This window comes from Lampetra planeri, chromosome 34, assembly GCF_965212315.1.
Source record: "Lampetra planeri chromosome 34, kcLamPlan1.2.h2, whole genome shotgun sequence".
Taxonomy (NCBI): Eukaryota; Metazoa; Chordata; class Hyperoartia; order Petromyzontiformes; family Petromyzontidae; genus Lampetra; species Lampetra planeri.
Window position 1 is genome coordinate 632,016 of NC_136140.1, and position 26,799 is coordinate 658,814.

Here is a 26,799-nt window from a genome sequence, read left to right on the forward strand (position 1 = left end):
AGAAAACTTCTGGCTTGCAGATGATGCTCAATCGTATTCCAGGATATAATAAACAACTTTGAACTTCAAAATATAATGCAGGAGGAAAGCTTTGATAATGTGTAAAACGCACACAGCCGTTGCACATTATGCAAAAACCCATCGGCAGTTCCTGAAGAGCTGCATTGTGCTCGTCTTGTTTTAGGTCACCATCAGAATGCATTCGAGCAAATGTGACGCAACCGGTAGCAGCAGAGAGAGACGAGTGTGTGCTCATCCACGATGCAGGAGAGCATTGTGGATGTGGTCGGGAAGGCGTTGCCATGAGTGGGGCACGCGTGCAGGGTGCAGGCGAGGATGGCGGGTGACCCAGACTGCTATTGGAGTGGCACCCGGGCACCAAGCGAGCCACTTGACCAGGGTGGTGTTTAGAGGATTTGGCTGACAGAAATGTCCATGTGATAAGCCACTTCGTTGAGCTGTTATTTGTGGCCAGGTCGCCTCTGACAAAAAAGTTATAGAGCTCAGTGGGCCTTACCTGGTAACATAAAAGTAGTTTAGTTTATAGTGAAATTTTCGTGACGAGACCGCGTGAGACACAAACCTGGGAGGTGAGCTGCCAACCACGGAAGAAGAATACTTGGATCTGGCAGGAGGAAGGAAGCGACGCCAATGTACGGTGCCGTGGCAGTCCACGGCGTGGTCTGAAATGCCGTGCGTGGCCCTCGTGTTGTCGTGAATCGGTGAGCACCCAGGGCGCTACTGTCGGTGCTCCTCGGGGTTGTGTTTGCCGACAGCGACAGTACAGCCGAGCCTCCGGGTACCGTGCTCCCAGGTGCTTGTGGGCTATCCGCTTGAAATGTTGACATTGAGATCTGCAACGAAAGCAGATCCACGTGTAATGTTTGTTTAGATGTCAGCCACCTGCAGAACACACTCCCGTTAATCCTCACGCAATGCGAAGACGACGCGTGTTTGTTGGTGTGTTGTCATATACTGTGCGTGTGTGACCTGTGTGTGTACGTGCATGTACGGCCAGCAGTGACGATTATCTGAATTGGTCCTGGGCCTCCCCTAGGTCAGCTCCACCTCAAATGAGTACCCGGTGCGGTGCGTCAACATCGCCGCGAGGGAGACAAAGTCGGCCAGGCGTATTACTGGCTATCCAATCCCCTCTTGTGCTGTGCCAGCCTTCATAGGTTCTCGCTTGCAGCACTTGCCCCAACCCAACAGTCTGTGAAGGCTCTATGGGGGATCTTTGTCTTGCATGTTTATATGAGGGGAGTGGTGGCGCAGAGGTCTGCGCACGGTGCTAGAGAGCTGGCTGCCGTCACGGGTGACTGGCAGCGACATTCTAACCCAGGATCTCAGCGGTGCTCCGGCGTGGACATTGTCAGTCTCCTGAGCCGCCACCTCGAAGATGATGGACCCTTAAAAAACTTTCTAGAAATAAATAAATCCAATCGCCCTCCCAGTTGTAAACGGCATGGCGTTCACTCTCAAAAGCACGATTTACAACTCTGCGTGAACGAAGCGTTGGGAGTTTAAAGGTGTCGACTGAGCGCGCCGAGAGAGTGTGACGAGGGAGGGGAGTTGGACTGAACATGCTTCTATCCCACTACACTTCCAATTTGGGTTGTCAGGCGGAGTCGTGAAGGAAGCCGGTCAACACCTCGGGGTGATTCCTCTCTTTGCCAGCGTGGCAGTGCGGCTCTGTTGGCACGATGAACGGCACGCGTGCGTGTTCACCTTTTTATTTTCGTGCTCGCAACGCCACAATAATGTTCAAAAAACAAACCGCAACGGTCTAGAAGATAAACGAAGTGTCGGTGCTGTTTGACAACAGCTTTAGCAGCCGTCCCGTGGCTTGGGGGCTGCCTTGCGGGCGAAGCGCGGGGGGAGGGGGTAGTGGGGGGCGGCATTCGCAGCGAGCTCAGCCCCAGACTTTAATTGCAAACTGCTGCTGCTGCTGCCACTGCCGCTGCTGCCGCTGCCGCCGCCGCTGCTCGGGATGCGCGCCCGCGGGTTTCCTGTGCACGAGCTCCCCAGCCGCCGGGCGTCCCCGCCTAGAGCCGTGCACACGAGCACACGAGCGCACGGCTCTCCCGTTCCGCCCTCGCACCTTGGGGGACGCATCCTGCGAGCCGGCACGCCGAGCGAGACTGGCGTGGCTAGAGAGTCACTTGCCCGGCCGTCTTTGTCTCCCCGGCGCATACGTTTACACATCGCCGGCTCGGCTCTGCGCGTGTTTATTATGAAGGGCTTTAGTTTGCCCCGAGGAGAGGCCCTGGACAGATGGAGGCGTGCCGCCTGCTGTGTCGTTGTGCACAGACAGGAGTTGAACTCGTCTGGCTGACGTCGTGGGATGTGGTACACGCGCCGGAACATTCGCGTGCGCTCGGGCACACAGATACACCCAACCAAGCACGCACTGCTGCTTCACCCTACCAGACAAAGACAATCTCCCTGTGTAGCCTTCACAGGCTGTTGGGGCAAATACTGTCGGCGAGCACTTATGAAGGCCGGCATGGCACATGAGTTGGATGGGTGGTCAGCACCACGCCCGGCCGCCTTTGTCTCCCCAGTGGCGATGTTTACACACCACACCGGAGACTCGCCACCGCCAGCACCACGACCGAAAACTCAACACGAACGCAACTCGGCCTCCCTCCCACCACCACCCCCCACACTCGCTCACCCGGCCACCCGACCCCCCTACCCTACGAGCCAATGGCACAGTTGCCGGTCTCAGCTGTGTTTGGACGAACAGACCAATGGGTGCTTAACTCGCTGTTGTGTTTGGGAGGAGGAGGAGGAGGGGAAGGGGAAAGGGGAGAAAAAAAGAAAAAAGTTAAACGGCCGTGGCTGGAGCTGCTCCGCGGTCCGCTGCTCCGTGCCCGTGGCCCCAGCGGGGCGCGATGGACACCCGCGCTGCCGCCGCGAGCCAACGCGCGACCTCGCGGGGACGAGGCGGCTCCTCTCACACGGCCACGCTTCCGGCGCCTTCGCACTAAACGCCGACGGCGGACGCGAAACCTGGAACTCGGAGCGTGATTTAAATGTCGCTCTTCCAACCGCCGAGTCGGAAATGGTGGGTCTCCCGGCGCTGCGCCGTGGGCCGCTTGCCCGGAGCTCCGTGCGTGGTCTCCCGTGAGGACGCTCGCTCACTCGCTTGCCCGTCATCGCGGCAGCTCCCCCGGCGTCGCTAATCCGTGGCGTGTTTCTTGCGAACAGATGGCGGAGGGCCGGCGCTGCCAAATCCATCTCTTGGACGCCCGCAAGTTGGAGCTGCTCGTCCAGGTAACGAACCTGCGCCCGCACGACTCCGTGGCTCCATGCCCCTCGTTCGCCGGGGGTCTTTTGCCGTGTGCTGTTGGTTTGTGCGATTCGTTGCCTCTTTCTTGATTTCGTTGCCTCTTGTTCCCGTGCTCGTCCGGCAAGTTTCTCCGGCGCCTCTCTTGCACACGTGGCCCTCTCTGATCTCTTGTCCGCTTATTCGCATCTCTCGCGATCATGGCTTGCAAATCGTAAACATCACATTTCGTAGATCTCACGCTTGCCTCTCGTGAAACTCATATCACTCGGCATCTCATTGCACTCGCACTTTGACGCCATCCGTTACACATCTCTGCAACATCTCTGAACTCACACCGTCTGTTGAACTTCTCTGTCACATAATCACACATCTCGTGCATTTCTCTCCCACGTGATCTCACCTGTTCCACTCATCCACGTCGCTCTCTCTCATCTATCCTCTGTACAAAACATCTGTCACTGTGCGCAGACAACGAACCCCCGTATCTGTTAGCGAGCACCGATGAAGGCCAACACGGCATACCAGGGGGGGTGAGTGGCCAGCACCACCCCTGGCCGCCTTTATCTCCCTCGTGGCGATGTTTACACACCGCACCAGGTACTCATTTGAGACTGAGCCGACCTGTACGCGCACACACACACACGTGTATGCTATCTTCACATCGGGTGCGAGCACTGCCACACGCTGCTGGTTTGAGCAGGAAGACTCCTGGGTGGCTGAGTTAATGGGTGGCTGAGTTAATGACCCTTGCTAATTCTGCCCGTGTTCGCGATGACCAATGATAATTACCGTCGTGCGTGACCCCACTTGCAGGGGGAGGTCATTTGTGGGATGGCTCGCACGTGGCTAATCCAGCACTCTGGAGGCGAGGGTTGGTGGAACACAGATCTGTGAAACCCCCAAACCCACTGGGCCTGGCAGGTGGTAACACATTGGCAGTACAGCAAGTGGGTTGATGAACCTGGTTGTGTGTACCTCTGTGATCTCCGCCTACGCACGGGTTTTTAGCCTTCCGCATGCAAAGTGCCCGCTGATGGAATTGGGCAAACATCCGAGTGCAGGAGCCTCTTGAGAAGAGTCTTGGCCTGGCGGTGAGGGCTGCCTGGGACAGGTGATGTAGTATTATTGTTGTTGTTGTTGTCGTTTTCATCGTATTCTAAGTGCAGCCAGTTGATGGTTTCAGCCTGTTCACTAAAGCGCAAAACCCATTGTGCTGTCTGTTGCACGTAGTCTTTGCCCAGCTCTGCTGGGGAAAGAAAAAAAAACGAACGTAAATAAATGTCACCCGATGGTTGAGCAATCTACTTTGCCCTTTGCAGAACATAAATGGGCGCTGTGTGAGAGAGGCCAGTGGAAGCGGCTGCGGCGATCGCTCCGTGGCGTCATCTCACGGAGCCCTTGTTCTGTCGCGACGCTAGGAGCAGTTCCCACAAGGGGAAGCTTCTTCCTCTTCCTCCTCCTCCTCTTCGTCACTTGAATCCCACGGCGAGGGCTCGCTCGTGCGCTGGGAAGGAAACAAACCTCCATCCGATACAGTCCACGTTGAGTTAATTTGGCAGTAACTAGGGTGTTTGTCGGGGCTAAGTGGATTGGGCGTGTGGAGTGGGGAGATTATCGGGTTCACGATGCTGCCGTCTGCGTTGGCCGTCCTCTACCGAGGAGGCACGAGAAGTGGGCGGCCGCGTGTTGCTCGGGGCAGGGCTCTGGACGTGCAGCGAGGGAGTCGCTGGCCACAGAGACCGGCGCGACGTGGCTCGCGCCAGCAAGGGGCACCCTGGGCCTGTTGGTGAAGTCCCAGGGGGTTCTGTGTAGAGGTTACGGCCTTGCTTATGCCGCCGCTATGCCGCCGCTACGCCATCGCGGTGGCAGCAGCAGCAGCAGCAGGGGCGGTACAAAAAATATGGTAGAGTTATCAACATTTTTCAGAATCACATGTAAACCTCATTTATTTGCAAAGTAAACGAATCCATAGAAAAGTAGCTGGTTTTTGTATAAATAAAAATGGAACCCTTAAATATATTAATAAATAACCAGTGAGTTGTATCCCCATGTGCTGGTAAGCTATGCACTATCATGTTATTTTTGGAAAGCTACGGTGTTCAAGTTCACTTGAACTTGTATCGGTCGCAGCGTTCATGTGTCCGATGACTCGAACTTGGACGTGTCCTCTCATCCATGTGTTCCGCCTCCTGTCGTCTCGACGTCCGTCCCAAGTACGCATCTCTCCACGCCGCTTTGCACATTTCTCAGCTTTGGCTCCACTTTCTCCGTCCGTCTCCACGTTCGTGATTTGTATTCCATACCGGGGGGGTCACGTGCACACCGAGTACAATCCCGCTGGTTTTAGAGCAGTTGCACGATGCTTTCATTTGTGACTTTAGATTTCCAAAAGCACTCCAACCCTCGCCTGTTTTTGGCAGCTTTATTTCACCATTAAGCCTTCCCCTATTCACAGGGAAGTGGTCACCGTCCTCCTGCTCTTCACAAAGTGGCGGTTGCCCTGGCGTTGGCGCTACTGCTTGGGGCTCGCCCGCTCGCGGTGATTTGCGTGACACTTCGAGTTGCTCTGCGCACCCCCCTCACCCCCCCCCCGTCCCCCCGAGTGCCGGGTAACGGTCGCTCGTTGAGCCGGCGGCCATACAGCACCGCTATTCGCCGGGATGATCGGCCCGGCGTGCTTCAAATCCGCGTCTCCATGGCGACCGAGCGAACGCGTAATGTGCCGCCGCCCGGCGACTGCCCCTCTCCGACCCCGGCGGCGATGCCGTCCGTCGCGGTGGATTCTCGTTGACTTTTCCCGTGCTCTTTTTGCGACGGAGAGCTGGGATTGGTCGCCTGCCGTTCATCATCATCGGGCCGTGGTCAATCCGCTGCTGGATGAAGACCGGCCCGAGCCGCGGCCAACTTTCACGATCCTCCGATGCAATGATCCCACTTCCGCCGGCACGCTAGCGTTCGTCTCGCCGCTCCGTCTCCCCTCGGTGGACGCGTTCTCGGGAGAGTTCCACTCTTTGGCTGCCACTCCGTGATTATTCTTGACCCTCGGCTGTTGTCCCTTTCTGGCAGTGGCACGGCCGGCCCAAGCCCCACTTCCTCGTTTACGTCCTTAACCTGCGTTCGTTCTCTCATCCACGCGCTTTCTCTTTCGCTCTCTCAGCGTAATCCCAAGAGTGCATCTCTCCGCGCTTCTTTGAGCACTTTACACTTTTCATTCTGTTTTATTTGTTCACGACCACGTTTATGAACTGCAGCAGTGATAGTTTTACACAGTGAGCATTACGATGCAATTTTAATGCAATTCAAATTAATGTACATTTGCTTTAATTCACTAGGGGAAGTCCGGTTTAAAAAGGAGACCCAGGTTATCCGAGTTACATTGTGAGCAGCTGCTATTGTCCTGGCTGGTGTTATCATCATTGTTGGGACATAAAAAAAAATTCGCATTTTTAGGAAGTTACAATTGAAAATGATTGTGCTCTTTGCGACAGAGACACGGGAGGGCAACACAGAATTACCACGGGATTATGAGACGCCACTTTTAATGAAGCACGTTTAATATTCTCAGGTTTTTTCGGTAAAGTCACGTAGGTACGTGACTTTACCGAAAAAACCTGAGAATATGAATCATTGCAGTCATGAAAGCTTCAAATCTAGAATTAAGCACGTTTAAGTTCAGCACCCTTAATGTAGCCATGCGAGCGAGCTGATTGAAATTTGCGATGATCTTTGTCAAGGGAGACCTGGGAGTCTAATTAAACGCCTCTCCCTGCCACAGCGAGCAATGAGGTTATCAGCGCCGAGCCAGTGTTGGAAATTCCACATTCCCATGACGGTGGCCAGTCTGCAGTCAATGAGCACTGTTGACTTTCCCAAGAAAGCGGTATCCTGAAAGTGGTGCCATACCATGGTTGGCCAGGAGGAGGCCGTACGGCAAGTGGACTAATCGCCATCTGTTTCCATCCGTATGTGGGGATTAGAGCGTTGTACTCTCGCACAAAGAGTGGGTTTTTTTGCCATACGTTTAATAAACACAATTCATCATCATTAATTGGCCAAACACGTGTAACAAAAATACCCAAAGTGGTGGCAGGACCCTCCTGAAAGAGTATCCTGGGACTCGGGGTGACTTTCCTGGGTAAATACCGACAGTTCCAATTTCCAAATTAAAATTTTCCTTCCAACTTGCGCTCACAGGAGAAATGCTCACTGACAGGAATGAGCAGCGCCTCACTTGGAGACAACTTGTGATCTAAAACGAGTTACTCTGCGTGTGCAAATACCCCATTCCCCTTGCGGTAATCTGGATGGATTATCATCCGTTCCGTACGTGCATGACGGTAACGATAATTTGTGGTCCTTTATTTATTCGCCGCTTGACGAAGGCTTCCCCATGACAGTTTCAGTCGTGGGGGTTGTTTGACCATACTTCACCACGCTGATCAAATGCAGGATGGTGATGATGGGGGCACCGAGGACTGGTTAGCTGTGACCGGGAATAAAACTCAGGTTGCCGGGTTCACAGTGCGGTCGGCTAATCACTGCATGTACAGCTAGAACAAAAATATGACATTACAAACATCGGTTTGCATATACAACTTTTGCCAGTGTCGCTCAATTTTTTTTAGCTAAATGAAGACCAAGTTTCATGTCCCCAAATAATTTCCAAGCATAAATTTTTTGTTCACAGAAATCTTCAAATCTCTGGGGCTCTCCGCAATGTAAATCCGTTTCCCGCCAGGCCGAGGCCTGCATTGCTGCCATGATTTAAGGCGGGCGGTTTAAAGGGCCGCTATTTGTCTAAACAAATAAAAGATCCGTGGTCTATTTGGCGATAAACCAACTCTTGTTAGAAAAAAACCCCCATCTCATAAATCAGGAAAGCTTCACTCCTGGGCCATGTCAAGTACAACAAAGGAGCCACAGACGAGGCATAACGCGCAGGGGAGGGGGCTTTGTTCACCCTTTGATTTTAATCAAAAACAAAAAAATAACGACCCTTCCCAACAGACAGACTTGGCGATCATTCCCCTAGCATTGTTGCTTTGGACTGCCTTAAGTTTGGCCTTTAAGTCTTGTTGGGCATTCGCAGTGAACCATCACAATGTTAGACACGTACAGTTAACAAATTAAAACAAATCTATCCTCAGGTGACACGCGACGGTTGGATTATCGGCCGCTCCTCGCTTGCGGCTCCGTGGCCGACACGACCGCCCACCCGTTAACCCGTTAACCCGTTCACCGTTACTTTAGTAAACGATCCAAACAGATCTTCTACGTCGTTGTCCTCATTGTCTGCGCGTAAGCGATTCGTGTTGTGTGGCAAATAAATTGCCGTGTGCGTGGCATTGTCGGTGTTTTTGTTTTAGACCCTCTCTCCCCATTACTGCCCCCCTCCCCGCATAATGGGGAGTCGACTGCACTTGCTTGAAGCAGATGTTAGTGCGAGTCCCTGGCTGTTTCGTGTGAGGTACAGCACCGTTGTGCCGCTCTCTTCGCGAACGCGGTGAGGAACACATTCATAAATAAAAATGGCCAGTTTAATTACCAACTATCCTATTGGCTCTCTGCGCCAATTTTATTTCTTTTCCCCCAGCAGCATTGATAGTGAAGGAAATCGTGGACTGAAACGGTGGACTACCGCCGAGTTGCCGCTGACATCCCGAACTCCGTCGGCACGACGTGGTCCGTTCATGGCCACTGAACTGCCTGGCATTGCACTCGGCAGCCCTCCATGAGCGCTGTGTGGGGCTCTCTTAGTGCTGCATAGCAACTAGGCCCGTCAGGATGCATCGATTCATTGATTGTTAATTGATTCCTCTGCTCAGGATGTGCAGAGGTGGATCTAGAAATGTTTCCAAGAGGGGGACAGTCTCAAAATTTAAGCATTTTAAATAAGGCCTGACATTAATAGTAATATTTATTCCTAAGTTCGGCGCTAGTCTCTCTATAGGACCAACTATGCTTGATTTCCCACAAAGTGGAACTTACTTTGTCGACCCCAGAAGGAAGTCTAACCCCTGACCTCGGATATGAACTGTCAACCTTACAATTGTGAATCAAAGATTTGAACCGGAGCTTTTAAATAAACATATCAATGGACCCATTGCTGGAGGTGCCTCCGCGACAACAAGAGCCCTGGAAAAAAATCACTGGCTGAAAAAATTGCACTTAAGCTCAAACGAAAATACCTCGTTTGCCAGCAAAGTAATATATTTAAAACCAGAATGCACACACGTTGTACGAGTTACCGAGTGTACGGTGAAGGGGGTCTCGACTCCGTGTGCAGTACAAGACGCCGCATTCATTCGGCCTCGCTCACAGCCCCGCCGGCTCCACCGCAGCCAAGCCGTGGCCGGTTAACGCTTCGCTTGAGCCGCTTTTGAACGTTTGAAAACGTTGGTTTCGCGGGTGGTGTTGTTGATGGCATCAGGCCCCAAATAGTCGCGTCACATCGCTGAGATGCGGCGGTTCAGATCCGTGTTTTATCGAGAATGAGAGAACACGCTGTGAGGTGAAACTACTCGAGCTATGTATTACGAGGCACCATGCCATCGATTAAAGTTAATTCTTAAGCTCATCCCCATACATGCATTGAATTGCATGTATGGGAGATATTTTTGTAATTAATAGATGTTGCGGTTAATGGACTCATGTGGGTATCTGCAGCCGTTAGTGGCTGCTGCATTCACCACACTGTTAACAGCAAAATTTGACTTTTGTATAAAAGCGCGGTGCTGAATTGCGACAATTGCGACGATTGGTGACGTTTCCGCGGTGTAAATCATTACGCCTCGAGTTGCATTACCCAGTCGTAACGTGCCGAGCGACAGACCCGGCCGCCCGAGTGAAGGGAAATCGCTGTGTGAGCTCGTCGGCCATTGGCACCCAGAGTGGTGCTCGTTGGACAAGAGGTCGACTGTCAAACGATCGCAGGCACAAAATCCTGACGTGGCAATGTGGGGCCCTTTTCTCTGCACGGGGATTCCCCAACATATAAAAACATATCTGATGTCTAGAAACCTGGGACCTCCTTCGTTACCCTCAGGAATTACATTTTCAAAGGCGAAAGCGTCTCCCTGATAATAAGTTTTTATTTTGGCCTTGAGCACAGCGGTACAAATTCAACATTGTTATGGCGGAGGGGAGTCTTGCAACTGGACAACCACCACTGTTAGTTTCCAGGAAAGTAAACCGCGCCATCAACCCTGGAGAAACGACGTGCCGAGTCGATCCCCGACCGCGAGTTTAGTTCGTAACCTCGTGTGCGCCGGAGCTGCCCCTCGTGCGCCGACGGCCATCGCAGTGCGCTTGAGGGTGACGGCGAGGATTTGCGGCACCCAATCCCTCGGCAACTCGGAGCCCGTCCTGTCGCATCCCATCACAAACATTCCAATGCCCTGCTGCAGCCTGGCCGAGGGGACCCGCAGCGGCAGCTGTCTCTGTGCGGCCTGCAAGCAGCTTTTATTTTTCCATTAGCGGGGGCGTCACGTTGCGCGGTGGTTTTTCCTAATCCAGTCATTGACGTGGCCTGCCCGCGCTTTTTCAAATCGCATCACAGGATCTTTGGCGTCCACCGAGGAGCGGACGGCCTCGCTGTCGTGGTCAATCGGGCCGCAACGTCAACCGGGGTTGGCCCGCGGGGGCTCGGGCCGCGGACTCTTAAACGAGCGGCAATCGCGGTGCTGCCGCGGCTCGTCCCGCGTCTTGACGGCGCGCCGTGCGCTTTGTGTGTGTTTGCAGCCCAAGCTGCAGGGCCGCGAGCTGCTGGACCTGGTCGCCTCCCACTTCAACCTCAAGGAGAAGGAGTTCTTTGGCCTCTCCTTCTTCGACGATGCGTGAGTTCATCCCCAGGGCGCTCGCGTCTGGCACTCCCCGCCCGCCGGTGCGATTCAAGGAGGAGGCTCCTCTGGTCTCCTCCGGTGGCGAGATGTTAACGATCTCGACTGGTATACTGGAGGTTGTGGGTTTGATCTCGAACCTGACGCCTGTATATTTGGAGTTTGCGTGTCTCTCTCTCCCCGTGGTCGCGTGGATTTTTCTCCCTGTCCTCCGGTTTTTTCCCTCGACGTTTAGAATCGACATCACGTGTTTAGAGTATTATGAGAGCTTGGGGCAATGAGACGATGATGGGGAGCGGTGCGAGGGAAGAAGCAGCGAGAGCAGCATTGTAGCTGGCAGTGTGGTGAGCGGGTGGCTGGGTGAGTGTGTTGTTGTGACCTGCAGTGTGGTAAGTGGCTAGGTGAGTATATGGGGGAGTGAGTGAGTGAGTGGGTGAGTATGTGGGAGAGAGTATTGGGAGACTGTTGTTGTGACCTGCGGTACGGTGATTGCACACACTGTGTATGAGGCGAAACAGTCAGTCTGTTTAACGTTTCCCTCTGCGCCAAGCTCCATAGACCAACACGGAGCGGCTCCCACAATCCACCGTGAAAGGGTCCACAGACAGTAGCAGCGTGCCTATTGAGGGAGTCTGGCTGCGGTGGCTGTTGAGGCTGCACGGGCACCTGGCTGGGTGCAGCTGTGCCGTGCAATAGCAGGCAGCAGGCAGCAGGACAGCAGTCGCTTCACATGCCACAGTCGCACCCCACCGGCACCACGGGGCGGCGCTATGTGGGTGGTTTTGAGCTTCGTAAATGTCACTGGAAAATCCACTTGTTTACGGAGCTTTACACAAACCAATTTGCATTTGAAATATAACCGCGGTCTCAAGACGCTGTGCAGAGTACGCGAACGTGTGCATCGTGGGGGGAAAAGGGTGCGCATATACACAAATACACATGTACACAAATATACACAAATATACACACATACACACACATGGACACCAATATACACACAAATACACATACACACAAATACACATGAACACCAATATACATATACACACATATACATGTACACAAATACACTCACCAATAAACATAAATAAACATAAATAAACAACACGCGGATTTAATTTTCGGGCAAATGGGACGTGTGTGAGCACCCAGAGAGAGAGAGGTCCAACGTGAATCTGCCAAGAGCGGTCCACAGACACGTGGCGACAGGGAGTCGTGACGTCGTGTCGGAGCAGCGAGTGTCCGACACAGGCGGGGAGCGGCTTACTCGTGAGCAGTGTTGCTGCTCCCATTAAAAACGAGAGAATCTCTTGAGCCGAGTGCGAGGACAGCACGGGCCGCATCGCAAGACGCTGCAGAGAAGAAGCAGTGGGCACGGCGGTTCTATAAAGAGGGGGCAAACAAAGACACCGATCCCCTGTGCAGTCTCGAACAGAGACCCTCTAACAGAGACCGTTGGGGCAAGTTCTCTTAGCTAGGATCTATGAATGCCGGCACGGCACACGAGGGGGTGTGTGGCCAGCACCACGCCCGGCCGTCTTTGTCTCCCCAGTGGCGATGTTTACACACCGCACCAGGTACTCATTTGAGGCTGAGTTAACCGAGGGGAGGCCCATGACCGGTTCAGATAATCGCCACCGTTGTTGTTGGCCGTGAGCGGAAATCGAACTCGCTGGCCAGACTCACTGTGGTGAACTCATCAATACCACGTGAACTGATCTACACCACGGTGAACTCGTCTCTACCACGGTGAACTCCTCTACACCACGTGACCTCGTCTATAGTGCTGGGTGGACAGAGGTTGGGGGGTCAATCCAAGTCCCGTGTGCCGGATCATGAAACCGCGGCCGCCGCCAACGGGACGAGAACTGCCGGAAGAAAAAGCAAAAAAAGTGGTGCTGATTTTACCAACCCCAGACGGATGATGGGCTGACTCAACCCCCTGAGCAGGAATTGTAACTCGCGACCTCCCAGCTACACAAGCCTTGCGCTCCGCCAGCAGCAACAGCACCTGGCCAGTAAACCACCCTTTTATTTACTTCACAAGACTGTTGGGGCAAGTGCTGTTAGCGAGAACCTATGAAGGTTGGAGCGGTACACGAGGGGGTGGGTGGCCCGCACCATGCCCGACCGCCTTTGTCTCCCCAGTGGCGATGTTTTCACACCACGACCGGTTAAAATAATTGTTGCTGGTGTTGGCTGTGAGCGGGAATCAAACTCCGACCGCCGGGTTAATAGCGTAGCGCGCTAACCGCTACACTACCGCTCCCCACATATGCACACACATACAAACTGAAATGGGCATTTTCCGTGTTTACATTGAGGGAGCTTGCAGTACAGGAAAACGCTGTAAATCATGGGGGGGAGGGGTGGGGTTTTTCAGAAGTGTTCACTAAAACATGCTAACGAAGCGTCGTTTACGTTTCCCCATGGGATGGATTTTCTTTTTCAAGTCCGAACAATATTTTGTTGTTGCTCGGTTTTTAAACCGCGGAATTGCTTTAACCTGCGCGCCGACCGTTTATAATTTCAGGATTTGCGGGAACAATTTTTTTTTGCCAGGCGTAAATTGATATCGCCAAAATGTTTGCAGGGGGACGCACAAAAGCCCCATTGTTGCTGCCTCCGAATTAGCGGAGCAGCGTTGATCAAACGCCTAGTAGGACAAGGGCCCAAGCGCTCCCTCCGCTCAACCCCTCGCGGGACGCGGCCAGTGACGCAGACCGCCGCCGTGCCAACCGGGGCCCCAGCCACGCTTCGCAGGCCGGGGGCGTCCGGGCTGCGCCCGGTGGTTCGTAGTCACAAACGCCCGCGGCGGCCCCACAGGTAGCCCCGGTTAGGTGCAAATTCTAGGCGTTTGTGCAAAGCGTTTGCTGACTGAATGTGTGTGTGTGTGCTGACTGGGGCAAATGTGTGTATTATATGTTGACCCTCTGTGTGTGTGCCGACTGTGTGTGGAGCGGTGGCGCCGTGGTTAGCACAGTGCGCTACAAACCCAGCCACCCGAGTTCGATTCCAGCTCACGACCAATAACAGTGACGAATAGTTGAACTGGTTCTAAGCCTCCTCTAAGTCGATTTAGCCTTTAACGAGAACCTGTTGTGTGTAAACATTAGCATTGGTGAGACAAAAGTGGCTAGGCGTGGTGCTGACCACCCACCCCGTCATGTACTGTGCCAGCCTTCATAGGTGCTCGCTAACAGCACTTGCCCCAACAGTCTGTTCAAGGCTTCGCTGGCGATCGTTGTCTTTGCTGACTGTGTGAATGTGTGCACTGTGTGTGGACTGACTGTGTGTGTGCGCTGTGTGTGGACTGACTGACTGTGTGTGTGCTGTGTGTGTGCTGACTGACTGTGTGTGTGCACTGTGTGTGTACTGACTGGGGCTGTCTCTTGGGGTGTGTGGCCATCTGCCACTTGGCTCCCTGCTGTGGCTGTGATGTACACGGTCGCGAGCACAGCGTGAAGCAGCAGGACACCGTGAAACACTCATTTGTGAATTCCGACTCTCACATGACCTGCAGATGGCAGCGTTTACTGATCAGAGGCAGGGAACTTCATCAGCTTTGTATCGCCTAACACTTTGCAGGTGCCCGTTCGTAAAATGACGACGTATCGTAGTGTGCAGCGTGTGCCCATCGAACAAAAATCCACATTGCCACGACAGGAACGGGTTTTCTCTACGAATAGCGCCACCCTTGGTTTGGCCACAAAGCGGTGCTCAATTAAAATGACCCCAGAAGTACGACGGACTGAGCAGACCATCGGCCCAAGATGTGAACTCTCATCCTTCCCGTTGGGAGTGGAATACTCAAACCTGTCCGTCTGCTAAGTAGCACTAGTAAGTTCAAATGAATGAGACGTTATGCACGAATTTGGGCGATGCAACGTAGTAAAATAATGTCAGCAATTGTATTATCATAATGATTTTTTATGATCTTGCCTAAATCGAAATTTTCAACATTCGTTACGCTATTGTCACGCCGGATTTTGGACTCTCTCAAAACTCTGACTCTTGATGAGGACTTAAAAGCGCTTGGTGGGAGAGCGGCGTGCACCTGCGCGCTGGCTCAGGATTTCCCAGGGAGCTGCCCAACAACAGCCCCCAGTGCTGGGCTCAGACCTCCCTCTGCGCACTGCCAAGCTCAACCCCACACTGCTGTCAGCACCGTGGCAATTGTTCAAGTTTCACATTTTCTGCATTCCTCCAAGTAGTTTTTTTTGGAATCTCTTATCGCTTAAAAGCCCTTGTCGTATATTTTTTGTAATTGTTTTTCATAGAAATATATATATATATAACCTATGAGGACTTTAAAAAGTTAATCTGTCTGTGATGGCTGGATGGATCATGTCTCGGAGGGCTCATAATGGCTGTGTCGGATGACGGATCGTTGTCGATTATATGTCCTGTTGAGGCACGCACCACAAGGCATTCTGTAAATTAACACCACTGTAGATCCGACGGTCTCAGGACAATCGAGTCCATATATCCGCCTCACAGTTGAGTTCACAGATTCTACAGATATCACAGCACCCTGCTCCCCTGTGGTTCCTCCTCCTCCTGGCGTCTCTGCGTCGTTCTCTCTCCACGCGAGCGAGCGAACGCCGTGCGGCGCCGCGTTGCGAGTTTAAATCGTCACCGATTCCGACTGTCGCTGCATCGTCGTGACGCCTTGTTGAACGGTGGAGGCGGTGAACCGTTGCCTCCCTGCGGGTGGTGTCCGTGTGACGGCAGGGGCCATCACAACTGGCTGCACATGGACCGCAGGGTCCTGGACCACGACTTCCCCAAGCAGCCGCCGGGTCCTCTCCTGCTCTCCTTCGCCGTCAGGTGGGATCTCGCTCTCGGCTACGTGAAGGAGGTTCACAAAAGACGAATCAAAGCAGTGGCATCTTTCAACTCAAACGCCCCCCCCCCCCCCGCGTGTGCCGGCTACCTCCTTTGGCTGAATCTAAGCCAGCAGTGGAGATTCATGTGAGCAGCGATCAGTCTCTAAGTAGGACGACTGCTTTTGCCCTAAACTGATAGATTTACCTGCATGTATTTGTAAAACAATACAGTGCACGTACGTTGAAGAGTTGACGCACATACACATGTACAATTTCCCAGCGCTTTTGATTCCGTGCCAAATGTTTGAGCGCACTGCCCTATATAGTTTATTATCACAAGCAGATGTTTGGCAGCACGGCCGGTTACACAACGTACACATGGCGACTGGCTGGCCTCGTCCATGCCCACTGTGATGCGTTCTCTGGTGTTGAAGGCGACCTGCGTCCGTGGCCGTGATGGGTTCTGCCTTGTCGGCAGCCACGTCGCCATCGTCGTCATCATCAACACGTGATATTTGTTCCGCGCGTCCGACGCGGTATACACCTCGAGGCACGCTGCGGCAGGGGTACGCCCACGCTGGCGGCTGTCTCTGTGTGGCACAAGGCAAAGCCCAGAAGTGGCAACCAAGTGGGCTTAAGTCTGGCAGGAGGGGGCGGTGATGGTCCGTGGCTTCCGAGTTCAGTCGTTTGCGAGCAATCGATCGCTGTCGGACCGTGACGCCGGCAACGCGTGGCCTCTGTATTTCAAATGACATCGTGGGATCTTTAGCGTCCGCCGTGAAAGCAGACGGCGCGCACCCGCGGTTAATGTGATGCGCTGCTGTGTATTAACCAGGGCGGCCAGGAGGCTCGAACCGCGAACGCCTCAACAAGAGGCACTGCTGGTCCGCGTCTCCTCTGCGATAGAGCGACCTCGTCGTAGAATAGCCGGGGGGCTCGCTGCCGTCGGCAGGCGGCGGGGCGTCTCTGATCGTGTCGTCCGGACGTTGTCCGCGTCTCGAGTGCACGCCGCCTCTATCGCCAGTTCACCCGCGATGCGCCCGATCTCACCAGAGCTCACCAGCCAAGCAAGGTTGAGCCTGGATAATAGTGCTGGGATGGGTGAACACCGTGCACAGAACGGGTTGTTGTTGTTATGGGAGAGCGGGGCCGTGGGGTTGGGCAGCGGAGGGCAGTGCAGCACAACCCATTGTTGTACTGTACTCTGCGCTCCCACGTCTGTGCTCCCCGCCTTCCCCAACCCGCAATGACCAGCGTGGTGAAGTACGGTCAAATAGCCCCCCACAACCCACGCAGCGCGGGGGGGGGGCTCATCCAGCAGTGGATCGTACGAATACTCGAAGTGTAATAATAATCCTTGTAATCTTCAAAGGGCCACGCACGTGAGCCGTTGCTACTTTTCGCCGTGACTGAGCCGTTAATCTCCGTCGCCTCATGCAGCCCCGTGACGGCCACGCCCCTTGATCCCTGCCGCTCACCTCTGTGTCCTCTGCACACACGGAGAGGCAACCGCCTCCGAGCGGCGAGGCGGTGGTTTCCCTGCGCTACAGCGCGGGCCTTTGGGCCAGCGCTTGCCTTATTCTCCAGACCATCGGACACCCGGGAAAGTGAGGCGCACCGCGAACGTTTGGCGTAGTTGCGAAACAAGATAGTGGTTTATAATTTATAATATGGAGAACACGGTAGTGCTATGGAGAAGCCGTCTTCCGCAAGATGGTTATGCACGCGCTGCATTAAAAGGGGGGAGAGGGTGATTCTGGTGTGGATTGAAACACGTCTTCTGGAAAACGCAGCGTTCATTCTCTGCGTTATCAGACGCACCTCCAACTCTTGCTTTGAAACACAGGGGGGGGGGGGGGGGTGGGGAATAAGCACATCATGATAAGGCATATACGGTAAATCTGTTGTATGTCCTGAGGCAGTCATGGATATTCCACATTGCTGTGGCAGGGGCTTGTATATGGAATGGATGAGCACTGTTGACCTCCCGCAAGGCAGTCTCGGATGATTTTGTGGTCAAATCATCCCCTGCCTGGGATTCAAACTTGGGCTCTTGGCTAAGAAAAGTGCTCTAACCATAAACCCAACTAGCCAGACGGGATGCATGCCTCTAACCCTGACACTGGCAGGCTGGGCATGGGTCGGTGGGTCACGTTGTGATGAGCGCAGTAATGATGCGCATGAGACGACCACTTAGTGGGCGACCAAAGTGGTGCCTGCAGGGGGCAGTACAGCAAGTGGGATTTGTTATGCCCTGCAGCTGTAACTGTCGCTCGTCCTGCAGCCGTCACTGCAATGCGTACTATTGTTGCGCGTCAATGTAACAATAATTTCACAATGACAGCTTTGGCTGCGGTGTCGGCACGTCCCCCAGGGGGCTCCTTGTGGCCGTGCCTGGGCCTGGAGCTGCTGCTGCTGCCACCGCTGCCGCAGCAGCTGCTGCTGCTGCCGTTGTTGTGTGGTGCAATCCGTGGTGAAGCTGGGTCGTCAAGTGTAACACGTTTATGGGCTCAGCCCATTGCTCAATGTCTCCTTTTAATGCTGGACTTTTGTTTCTTTCTGAAATAATGAGCACGGAGGTATCCGTTTTAAATGATCGAAATATCATCGGAATTAAATCCGTAATTGGTTGCTTTCGTCATTGCTTTGTATTTGCACGCGTCTTTGGTTGGCTCACGCTGGCTCCTTTCTATGCCAAGTTGGGGAAAGGCGTTGTGGATGGGATCGGCGAGGAGATGCCGTGAGTGGGGCGCGAGTGCAGGGATGGAGAAGGACGGCACGGCGCTGACGGCTGCGGTGGCAGCCAGAGGGCAGCGGCCAAAGGGAAGCGCTGTGGCCCACATGGTGGCGATGGGACGGCAGGAGGAGGAGGGGACCCTGGAGGGTCAGGTGATCGCTGTGCAAGAGTCGCTCAATCTGGTAGAAGGAAGGAAGCGTGGCATCGGTCACATGGGCTATAAACGACTGTTTGACTTAAACTGGTCTGAAACAAGTATTTTTGTTGTTTGCAAATAATGACGTGACTTTTTTTAAGCTGTCTTTTTTAAGTGTTTAAGTATTAGATCATTATTGGGTTTTTTTGCTTGGGAAGATTTATTTTTAAAGTCCCGCTTTCGCCTGTCCTAATAGTTGCTTGGCAAACACGGAATGCAAACTTGAGCGAAAAAAATTATCCTTGGGAAAGAAAACTACGTGGGCTCGCCTTATTTAGGGGCGGAACGCGAGCCTCATCACGGCCCTGCTGATGCCTTCTTGGCCCGCACAACGTCTCCTGTCAAAACAAACGGTCACCTCCCAGCGGATTTAATTTCCTCGAATGTTTGATAAATCCTGCCGACGGAGGCTGTGGGAAGGTTCGGGTAATTGCCGCGCCGCGATATGGGAACGCTCGCGGGCCCTTTCCAAGTGGCACTTTTCAGAAGTCTGGCCGGAGGGGTGGTGGGGCTAGGACCGATTGGGTCGGTGGTTATCCTGGCCCTCTCCGCACGCTTACACCTCGTCTCAGTCTTTTGAGCAGGAATCAAGTAATTATTTCCACGCGTTCGTTTATATTTGGGATTGCTGTACGTTGGACTGGGCCGGAGAGGGCTGCTGCTGCTACGATGCGGAGTGGCGGCCGGCACCCTGGACCTATTCCAGAGCAGAGGTCGCCAGCGGTTCGATCTCCAGGCGCGGCGGTCGAAAGCTCGGTTGCATACTGCGCACGCAGCCAGTCGGCAGGACGTGTGTGTGGTGGGGTGAAGTGTGGGTACTCTCACCTCTTAAGAAACGTTTGGACATTGTGAAAGGGTGAACCGGGGTCCGTCTGGAGCAGCTGTCGTGAGCTCCCTCTGGTGGAGGTAGTTCTGCCAGCAGTGGCAAGGCGTGTCACCTGTCCAGTATGCCTCTCTGTGTTTCATCTCAGCCGACTTAGGTGATGGGAGTGAGACCCTGCTGGCGAGTGCGCTGCTGGCCTTGATAGGTTCTCACCAACAGCACTTGCACCAACAAGCCAGCGAGGCTGAATGAGGAAGTCACTGTGTCGTGTACGTGTGTGAACGCGTGTTTTCTGGGGAACGGTAGTGTCGTGGTTACGCACTGCGCTGTGATCCCGCCCATTCGAGTTCAACTCCTGCTGACGACCAACACCAGTTGTGAATATTTGAACCGGTTCTGGGCCTCCACCTCGGTCGATGTATCCTCAACGAGTGGCTGGTGCAGTGTGTAAACATTGGCAACAGGGAGGCAAAGGCAGGTCGGGCGTGGTGTTGGCCACCCACCCCCCTGGTGTGCCGCCTTCACAGAGTCTGTTAATGTGATAGGGGGGGGGGTCTTTGTCTTAGTGCACGTTTACGAATGGGTGCTCTCCAACAGCACTTGCCGCCATGGTCTCTAAGGATGCAGCATATGGGAAATTTGCGTCCGTGCGACATTTATCATCAAACAATTAATGAAAAACTAAAAGCGTAAAAATTAAGCAATTATTGTAACTCGTTCATTGTTTACATTCTGCTATCGAGCCTCCGTGCTGCGGCGAGCCTGCCTAAGTGGATGAGCGCGTGTTGACTCTGCGCATTACGCGGGCAGGGCGTGCGGGCGCACAGATGGCCTCACGCACACGTGGCGGCAGCTCCACTAATTTGCAGGGATTACACCACGTAAAGCGTGCGTGCCCGCTTTAGGGAAATCCAATCGTTATCTGCTTATTGGAAGGGCTCGCCTTGCTGAGGAGGCTCTCCCCCCCCCCCCCCCCCAGAGAACTGGGGAGGAATCGACCCACACTGTTTGTCAATTGTCTCTTAAAGAGGCGGTGTGTGTGGGGGGGGGGGCCAGGTGGCTTCAGGAATATCGTGACGGCCGAGTCGCGTTCTCGAGCGTAGCGACTCCGTGGCCTTCGTGTCGCCACTGTTGGACGCACGAGGAAACTGCGTCGAGTCGAGAGAGGTTCACTTCAAGCGGCTCCGCCTGTCCCTCCACCGCACCACCCGCTTAGCGCGGTTGGCTGCAGATGGTGCGAAATAAGTTCAGCATACACACGTCCCAGGTTTCGGAGCGCACGCCAGTAACACGCCTGTAACGCGCCGCTCCAGAGGAAAGGACTGGGGATATCGGAGAGACTTGTCGCATGAGCAGGGCCTCTGGGCTGTGCGGCATCCCAGGAGCTGGCAGTACAGCAAGTCGCTCGGCCTCTGCCTTGTTGGATCCATCGCATAAAGTTGCGTTACGAATTATGCAAATTGTATCCCATAGTATTTTTATATGAATGTATCAGTAGCTCTCGAGCGAGGGAGTCTTAAAGCGTACGAGGCTGTCTGATAAATAAAGCAAGCCCACAACTGAATTTACTGCAAGGGCTAATTCTCTCCCATTGTCCCTGGTTTGTACGGTCGTTGGTGACCCAGTTGAGACCAGGCAACCCTTAAGAGCTGCGTTGAAAGGAATGAACAAAACAAAACACAATCGCGTGCTATTTCATGACGTTAGCAAACCAATATTGATCCACAACACCACAGGAGTGTTGCTTCCGTGAATACAAATCCAAACTTGCGCTTCACATCTCCAATTCTGGCTCCTGGCTACAGCACAGTATGGCGTCGTGCATCGTTATGAGCCATGATTGATCCACTGCTGGATAAAGGCCTCCCCAAGCCATTGCTACCTGTCATGGTCTCGCGATGCAACAGTCCCATCTAGCTTCTGCACAAGAGACGATTTATTCGCGGTGTCGCTGAAAAAAGTAAACGCCACCATTGCGGCTTTCAAATGCCTCTCCATGCTGCTCCTTCGGGCGTCGTGCCCGGAGTCCCACGGGCGAGGGCCACCAGCGTGTCACCGTTCTGTTCGACCCTTGCGCGCACGATGGCAGCGGTAGTGGCGGCGGTGGCAGCAGCAGCGTTCAGGAGCTCGTTGCCATCGTCGAGGTCAATGGAGCACGACGAGAGGGTTTCGGGAGAGAGAGTTTGAGCACTTTTGCTGTTCCTTCTCTTCATCCGTTGAAGGAGCGCAGATGATGGTTGTTTACTCGACGCACCATGGTTTGGATCGTGTGACCACGTGTGCGCCACTGCTGCTTGTGCGCGTTGCCCTGCTGACGTCCCCACGTGGCTGGTGGTCATGCCGCTCGGTCTCGCGTGGTTGCTCATTCTCTCGTTAACAAAGCTCGGACACCGTGCTGGACGGCCCGCGACAGACAGCCCGCGATAGACGGCCCATACGTGCAGCAATTGGTTTCTGTAAAACAACAGCTGCTACGCCCTCTCCACGTGACGTACGTGTGTATGTTGAACTTCGTTCGCACCGTACGTAGCCAACCGTGCTCGTCGGAGGTGCGGGGGACAACGAGACGCTCGCAGCTTTTAGCTTTACAACTCACGGGACAAGTGGTGAATCCAGCAGCTCTGTGGTTCGCGTTTCCTCTCCTCGAGGGTGTGAGCCTCGGTTTGCTCCGTGATTCATGTTTGGTATCTCCGATACGGCCATTTGTGCCACCCGAACCACCCAATTGTCTTCCATTCAAAAACATAAAATATCCTCTGCTGCTTTTTATTTCACTGCGTTTATTTTTCCTGAAAGTTTTTTTTACACATTTCTTGGTTTTATTACAAATGCAGTTCGTATTCATTGTGTTTGGTTGAGGCGGGGGGGGGAGGTCATTAATAAAAGAATCGGCTCCCACTATTTGCTTTTACGTCTCACGAGTTCCCCAGGATGTTTCCCCAGAAATATTATTTCCTTTTTAATGAGCCGATCGGGGTGGGCTTGAACACACGCGGCACGGCTCGCTACACCCTCACCACAAACAGGAAAGCGGTGCGGTCATTTCCCACCGACGCCTGAACGGGGGCCACCAACACCACCAATACAAAGATGGCCTTCGCTTAGACGTGCAGACCACAAGATGGCCTTCGCTTAGACGTGCAGACCACAAGATGGCCTTCGTTTAGACTGCAGGCCGCGAGATGGCACAGGGAGAGGGGGTGGAGGGGCTGCTATCGCCACACCCGTGGCGCAGGTATAACCGTGCTTGTACGTACGGTATATACGTACGTTGAACTTCTTTCGCACCGTACGTAGCCAACCGTGGTTAATCGTAGGTGCGGGGGAAGGATAACAAATCCACCGGCCACAACGAATGGTAGAGGGAACTGCTTCGTCACATTGTTTTAAGCCGAGTCGTCCCGGAGGAGGACCAGTGCAGGTCGAGATGCGACTTGCCGCTGGTGTGTTGTGCATCGCGGTCGGGGATCCATCCTGCCACCGCTTGCATTGCTGCGCACCTGGCTGACATCATCCACGCGTTGCCAGAGGCAACGATTCACAAACCTGCATTTGCATCCGTATTCTGCCGGCAGTTGTATTAAAGTTGTCTAATTTATTTAATCCGATTCGAAGACTGTACTTTTTGTCCGCGGTGTCGTAACGCGAACCACGTGTTGACGATGCGCCTCGCCCCGCCGCCTCTCCGTCCACGCAGATTCTACATCGAGGACATCGCCTTCCTTAAGGACTCCACCACGGTGGAGCTCTTCTACCTCAACGCCCAGGCGCTGGTGCACAAGGTAACGACGGACTGCCTGCACTCGCGTATGTGTGCAGACAAAGGGGCGCTTAGAGACCGACGGGTTCTAATCTCGCCAGGTGGCACCGTGGTTAGAGTGCCCGTCTCACAGGTGGTCGTCATCGAACCACATCCCAGTCCAGGGTTGGTGACATTCGCGCCATTTTGTGGGAAGTTGGCGTTGCCTGTCGTGTGACAAGATCGCTTTCCCTGCCACGGGAGTGTGGAATTGCTGCCATTGTTGGCTCGGTGCCAGCAATGAGAATGAGCGAGAGAGATGCATTCTCTGGTTAGGTTTACAACTGTTTGTGACTAGTCTACACGAATCCCCAGGTTTGTCCTGAAAAAACGCACACATCTGTGGGCTGCTCTTCATTTGTTCTTTGGGCAAAGGTCTCCCTCCATCCAGTGCGATTCTCCATATCGTTGAATCGCATCCCACCGTCTCACTTTCTATCCATCTCTTCCTTCCTTTTGCTCCCTCCATTCCATTGTTAAGTTTTCCCATCTGTCCTCTGATGTCCTTGCTCGATGTTCCACCCGTATCTCTTGCTCACATTGTACATCACATCTCTTATCCTCGTTTTTAAATCTCAAACTTAACGTGTAACGTTGTGCCCTCCTCCGACCATGCTCACACCCCGGGTCGATCAACCTGGGGGTGGAGCGTCTCTGCCGACACACGCCATGGGGTGGGGGGACGGGGGTGGCACCGACCTCGCCGGGCGGCATCTCGTGGGGCGCCACGACCCCGCGGGGTGACGCCGAGCCAGCAGTGGATATTCAACGGTCCCATGATGGGGGGGGGGGGTCACTCGCCTTATGACCGCAGATGTCGATATTCTAAAAAGTGTCTCAACATTTTATCCACTCACAGGAGTGATGGGGGGGTGATTTGACCTTTGGCTGGGATTTGAACTTGTGGCCTTTCGATGATGAGTCGTGTACTCTGACCTCAGCGTCACCTGTTGAAGTAAGAAAATAACAAAGTTTAATCAGGTGAGAACTCGAGAGAGACCAGGGCAGTCACATTTCAAGGATGATCCAGATCACGGGAATGGCAGAAGCAATATGGCTGGATACCTGGCCACATTTAAATAACTCCCCTACACTGTGTTGGTCATGAGTAAGGCTATGATTTTGTCACTGAAATTTTGTAACATTCATGGCCAAGCAATATCTTCTCGTGAAATTGCAGTGCAAGTTGGTGCAGGTGGGAGAAACGCCGTTGTGGAATCGAACTCGGGTTGCAGGGTCCGTAGCACCGTTGCACACCCACTTAAGTGAAATGAGGGACACTGATTGTGTTGAGATGCTTAATTAACGGCGCGGTGATAAGCAGGTGCATGCGGGGGCTTGGGCCAGCTTGTGGCCCACTCATCCAGCTGCATTACATTTTTTATAATTCCAAAATATTATCTCTGCCTCGGCTTTTCTCAGAAAGCGTTATTCTATTACGCGGAACGGAGCTTGATGCGTACATTCCGAGAGGCTGCGATTCTGTCCAGGAAATTTAAAACCAAAATTAAAAAAAATATGAACGTAGCATACCTTCACTCTGGAATGGCGTCAGAACGCAAAAGTGCAACTTTTTGCCACCATTGGAAATACGCCCATTGTGTTTTAGGTTTGTACACTAGTGAGACACAAAGCCAGTCTTTCAGAACTCATCCCTTGAAATGGGCACAATGGGGATTGTTGAGTGGGCTAACTATGCAGTGCCATGTACATAAACATGTTAATGCATGTAAGGCGTCGTAAGATCGACTGACACATTTTTCTTCCACCTTCCGAAGGTTATTTGTTCAAGTTCCAATCGCACCGTGATGTTCAGTAATTTCTGTAGTGAGCACGAACATTATAAACATGTAGAGAGAGAGAGCTGTACGTGGCATTGTCGGGTCTTCACGCACATTTGAACATTTAACAACGAGGTCATATGCTTGGAGCCAGTCTGTAGTTATTGATTTCGGCTAATTTTGTCAGTGGCTGGCGACCCACGTTGAACTCATCCCGCGTCATTGTGTCGTTGCGTGATTGTGTTGTTGCATCGCGTGCGACGCGCCGTGAACCAGGCTGCGCGCAGTGCTAGGTGGAGCGTACGGATTGTCTGATCACTGATCGGCTCGCTGTTTAGCAGTAATGTAGTATGAATATGTATTTGGCATTTTGGAAGTATAGTTTTTTGTAATGATTACGCTTCTCATCACTTTGTTGTGGTTAAGGCACGAGGTTGAGTTAGACCAAGACATGAGAGCATTGTGCTGTGGCTGGAGGCCCTAGGAGAGTGATCGATGTGCATTAGCTGCGGCTGCTGCTGTCCTTAAGCAAACCCAAGCTTCCGACTCTTCCACTTCCCCCTCTTAGATACATTTTGGAACATTTTGAAAAAAGTCAAACAATAAAATATGAGAGAAAAAAAATATAATCAGCCATGAACAACCCACTGCTGGAGGAAGGCCTCCCACAACCACCACCACCTCTCACGACGATTCCTGAGATGCGGAAATGTATCCGTCACCTGCACGTGAACCGATGTCACACCTCCATCTCTTCGGTGGACGTCCCTGAATTAGTAATCTCGCATTAAAGTAATCGCGCCCGTTACGTGCCAAGCAACGGTAATCCCACTGCACGCTGCAAGCAGAGTTATAATGTGACGACACGTCTGTCCATTTTTTTTTCAGATTCGAGTAATACATTACAGGTGCTGCATTAAAATTGACACTTTTGCTTTTCTTGAATCGAGTAAAATCATAAGAACTCGGGGGTAGGTGGCGGGGGGGAGAGACAATGGAAGGTAATTCCACAGTGCAGCAGTGTGAGGGAAGGAGGAGAGAGAGGGGAGATTTGTCCCGCGGTGCGGCGGGCGAGACAACGCGGCCATTGTGGCGCTGCGAGCCCTCGGGGTTGGGCAAAGGGATCAAGGTGCTGCTGCACGTCCAATTCTGTCTAGGAACTGCCCTGTGTCCCACTGCCACCGCACTCCTCGTCCTCCTGACTTCCGCTTTGCCTTGTCGGACGCGAGCTGTGTGCCGCATGTGCGGGGCCAGCATTGTGCGATTTAGCACGGTTGGCTACGTACGGTGCGAAAGAAGTTCAACGTACATGCATTGTTCAGATGCTGGCGAACGCTCGGAAAAGTCACCTGGGGCCACAGCAGCAGCAGCAGCAGCCAGACTCGTTTCACTCAGGCCCCGGCTCCCCCGGGAGGAGGAGGAGGAGGCAGGGGCCACGGAGAACAAAGCCTTCGTCACCTCACGTCCACCCTTACACCCAGGATGGCCGACCCCAGGCTCC

The 26,799-nt window shown here is 53.4% G+C and overlaps 1 protein-coding gene across 3 annotated transcripts in view; it reads left to right on the plus strand.

Moving 5' to 3' along the window:
• LOC144730013 (FERM domain-containing protein 4A-like) overlaps positions 1–26,799 on the plus strand; it is a 116,629-nt gene that overhangs the window by 24,884 nt on the left and 64,946 nt on the right. Inside the window, exons 1-5 of one of the 3 annotated variants that reach the window (XM_078610456.1) lie at positions 2,810–3,070; positions 3,214–3,279; positions 11,036–11,130; positions 15,868–15,963; positions 23,416–23,500. In XM_078610456.1, the coding sequence (XP_078466582.1) occupies positions 3,068–3,070; positions 3,214–3,279; positions 11,036–11,130; positions 15,868–15,963; positions 23,416–23,500 (345 nt within the window). In that variant the 5' untranslated portion in view covers positions 2,810–3,067. Of the gene's footprint in view, positions 1–2,809; positions 3,071–3,213; positions 3,280–11,035; positions 11,131–15,867; positions 15,964–23,415; positions 23,501–26,799 lie in introns of those variants that run through there. The other 2 variants (XM_078610457.1, XM_078610455.1) reach the window with 2 other exon arrangements.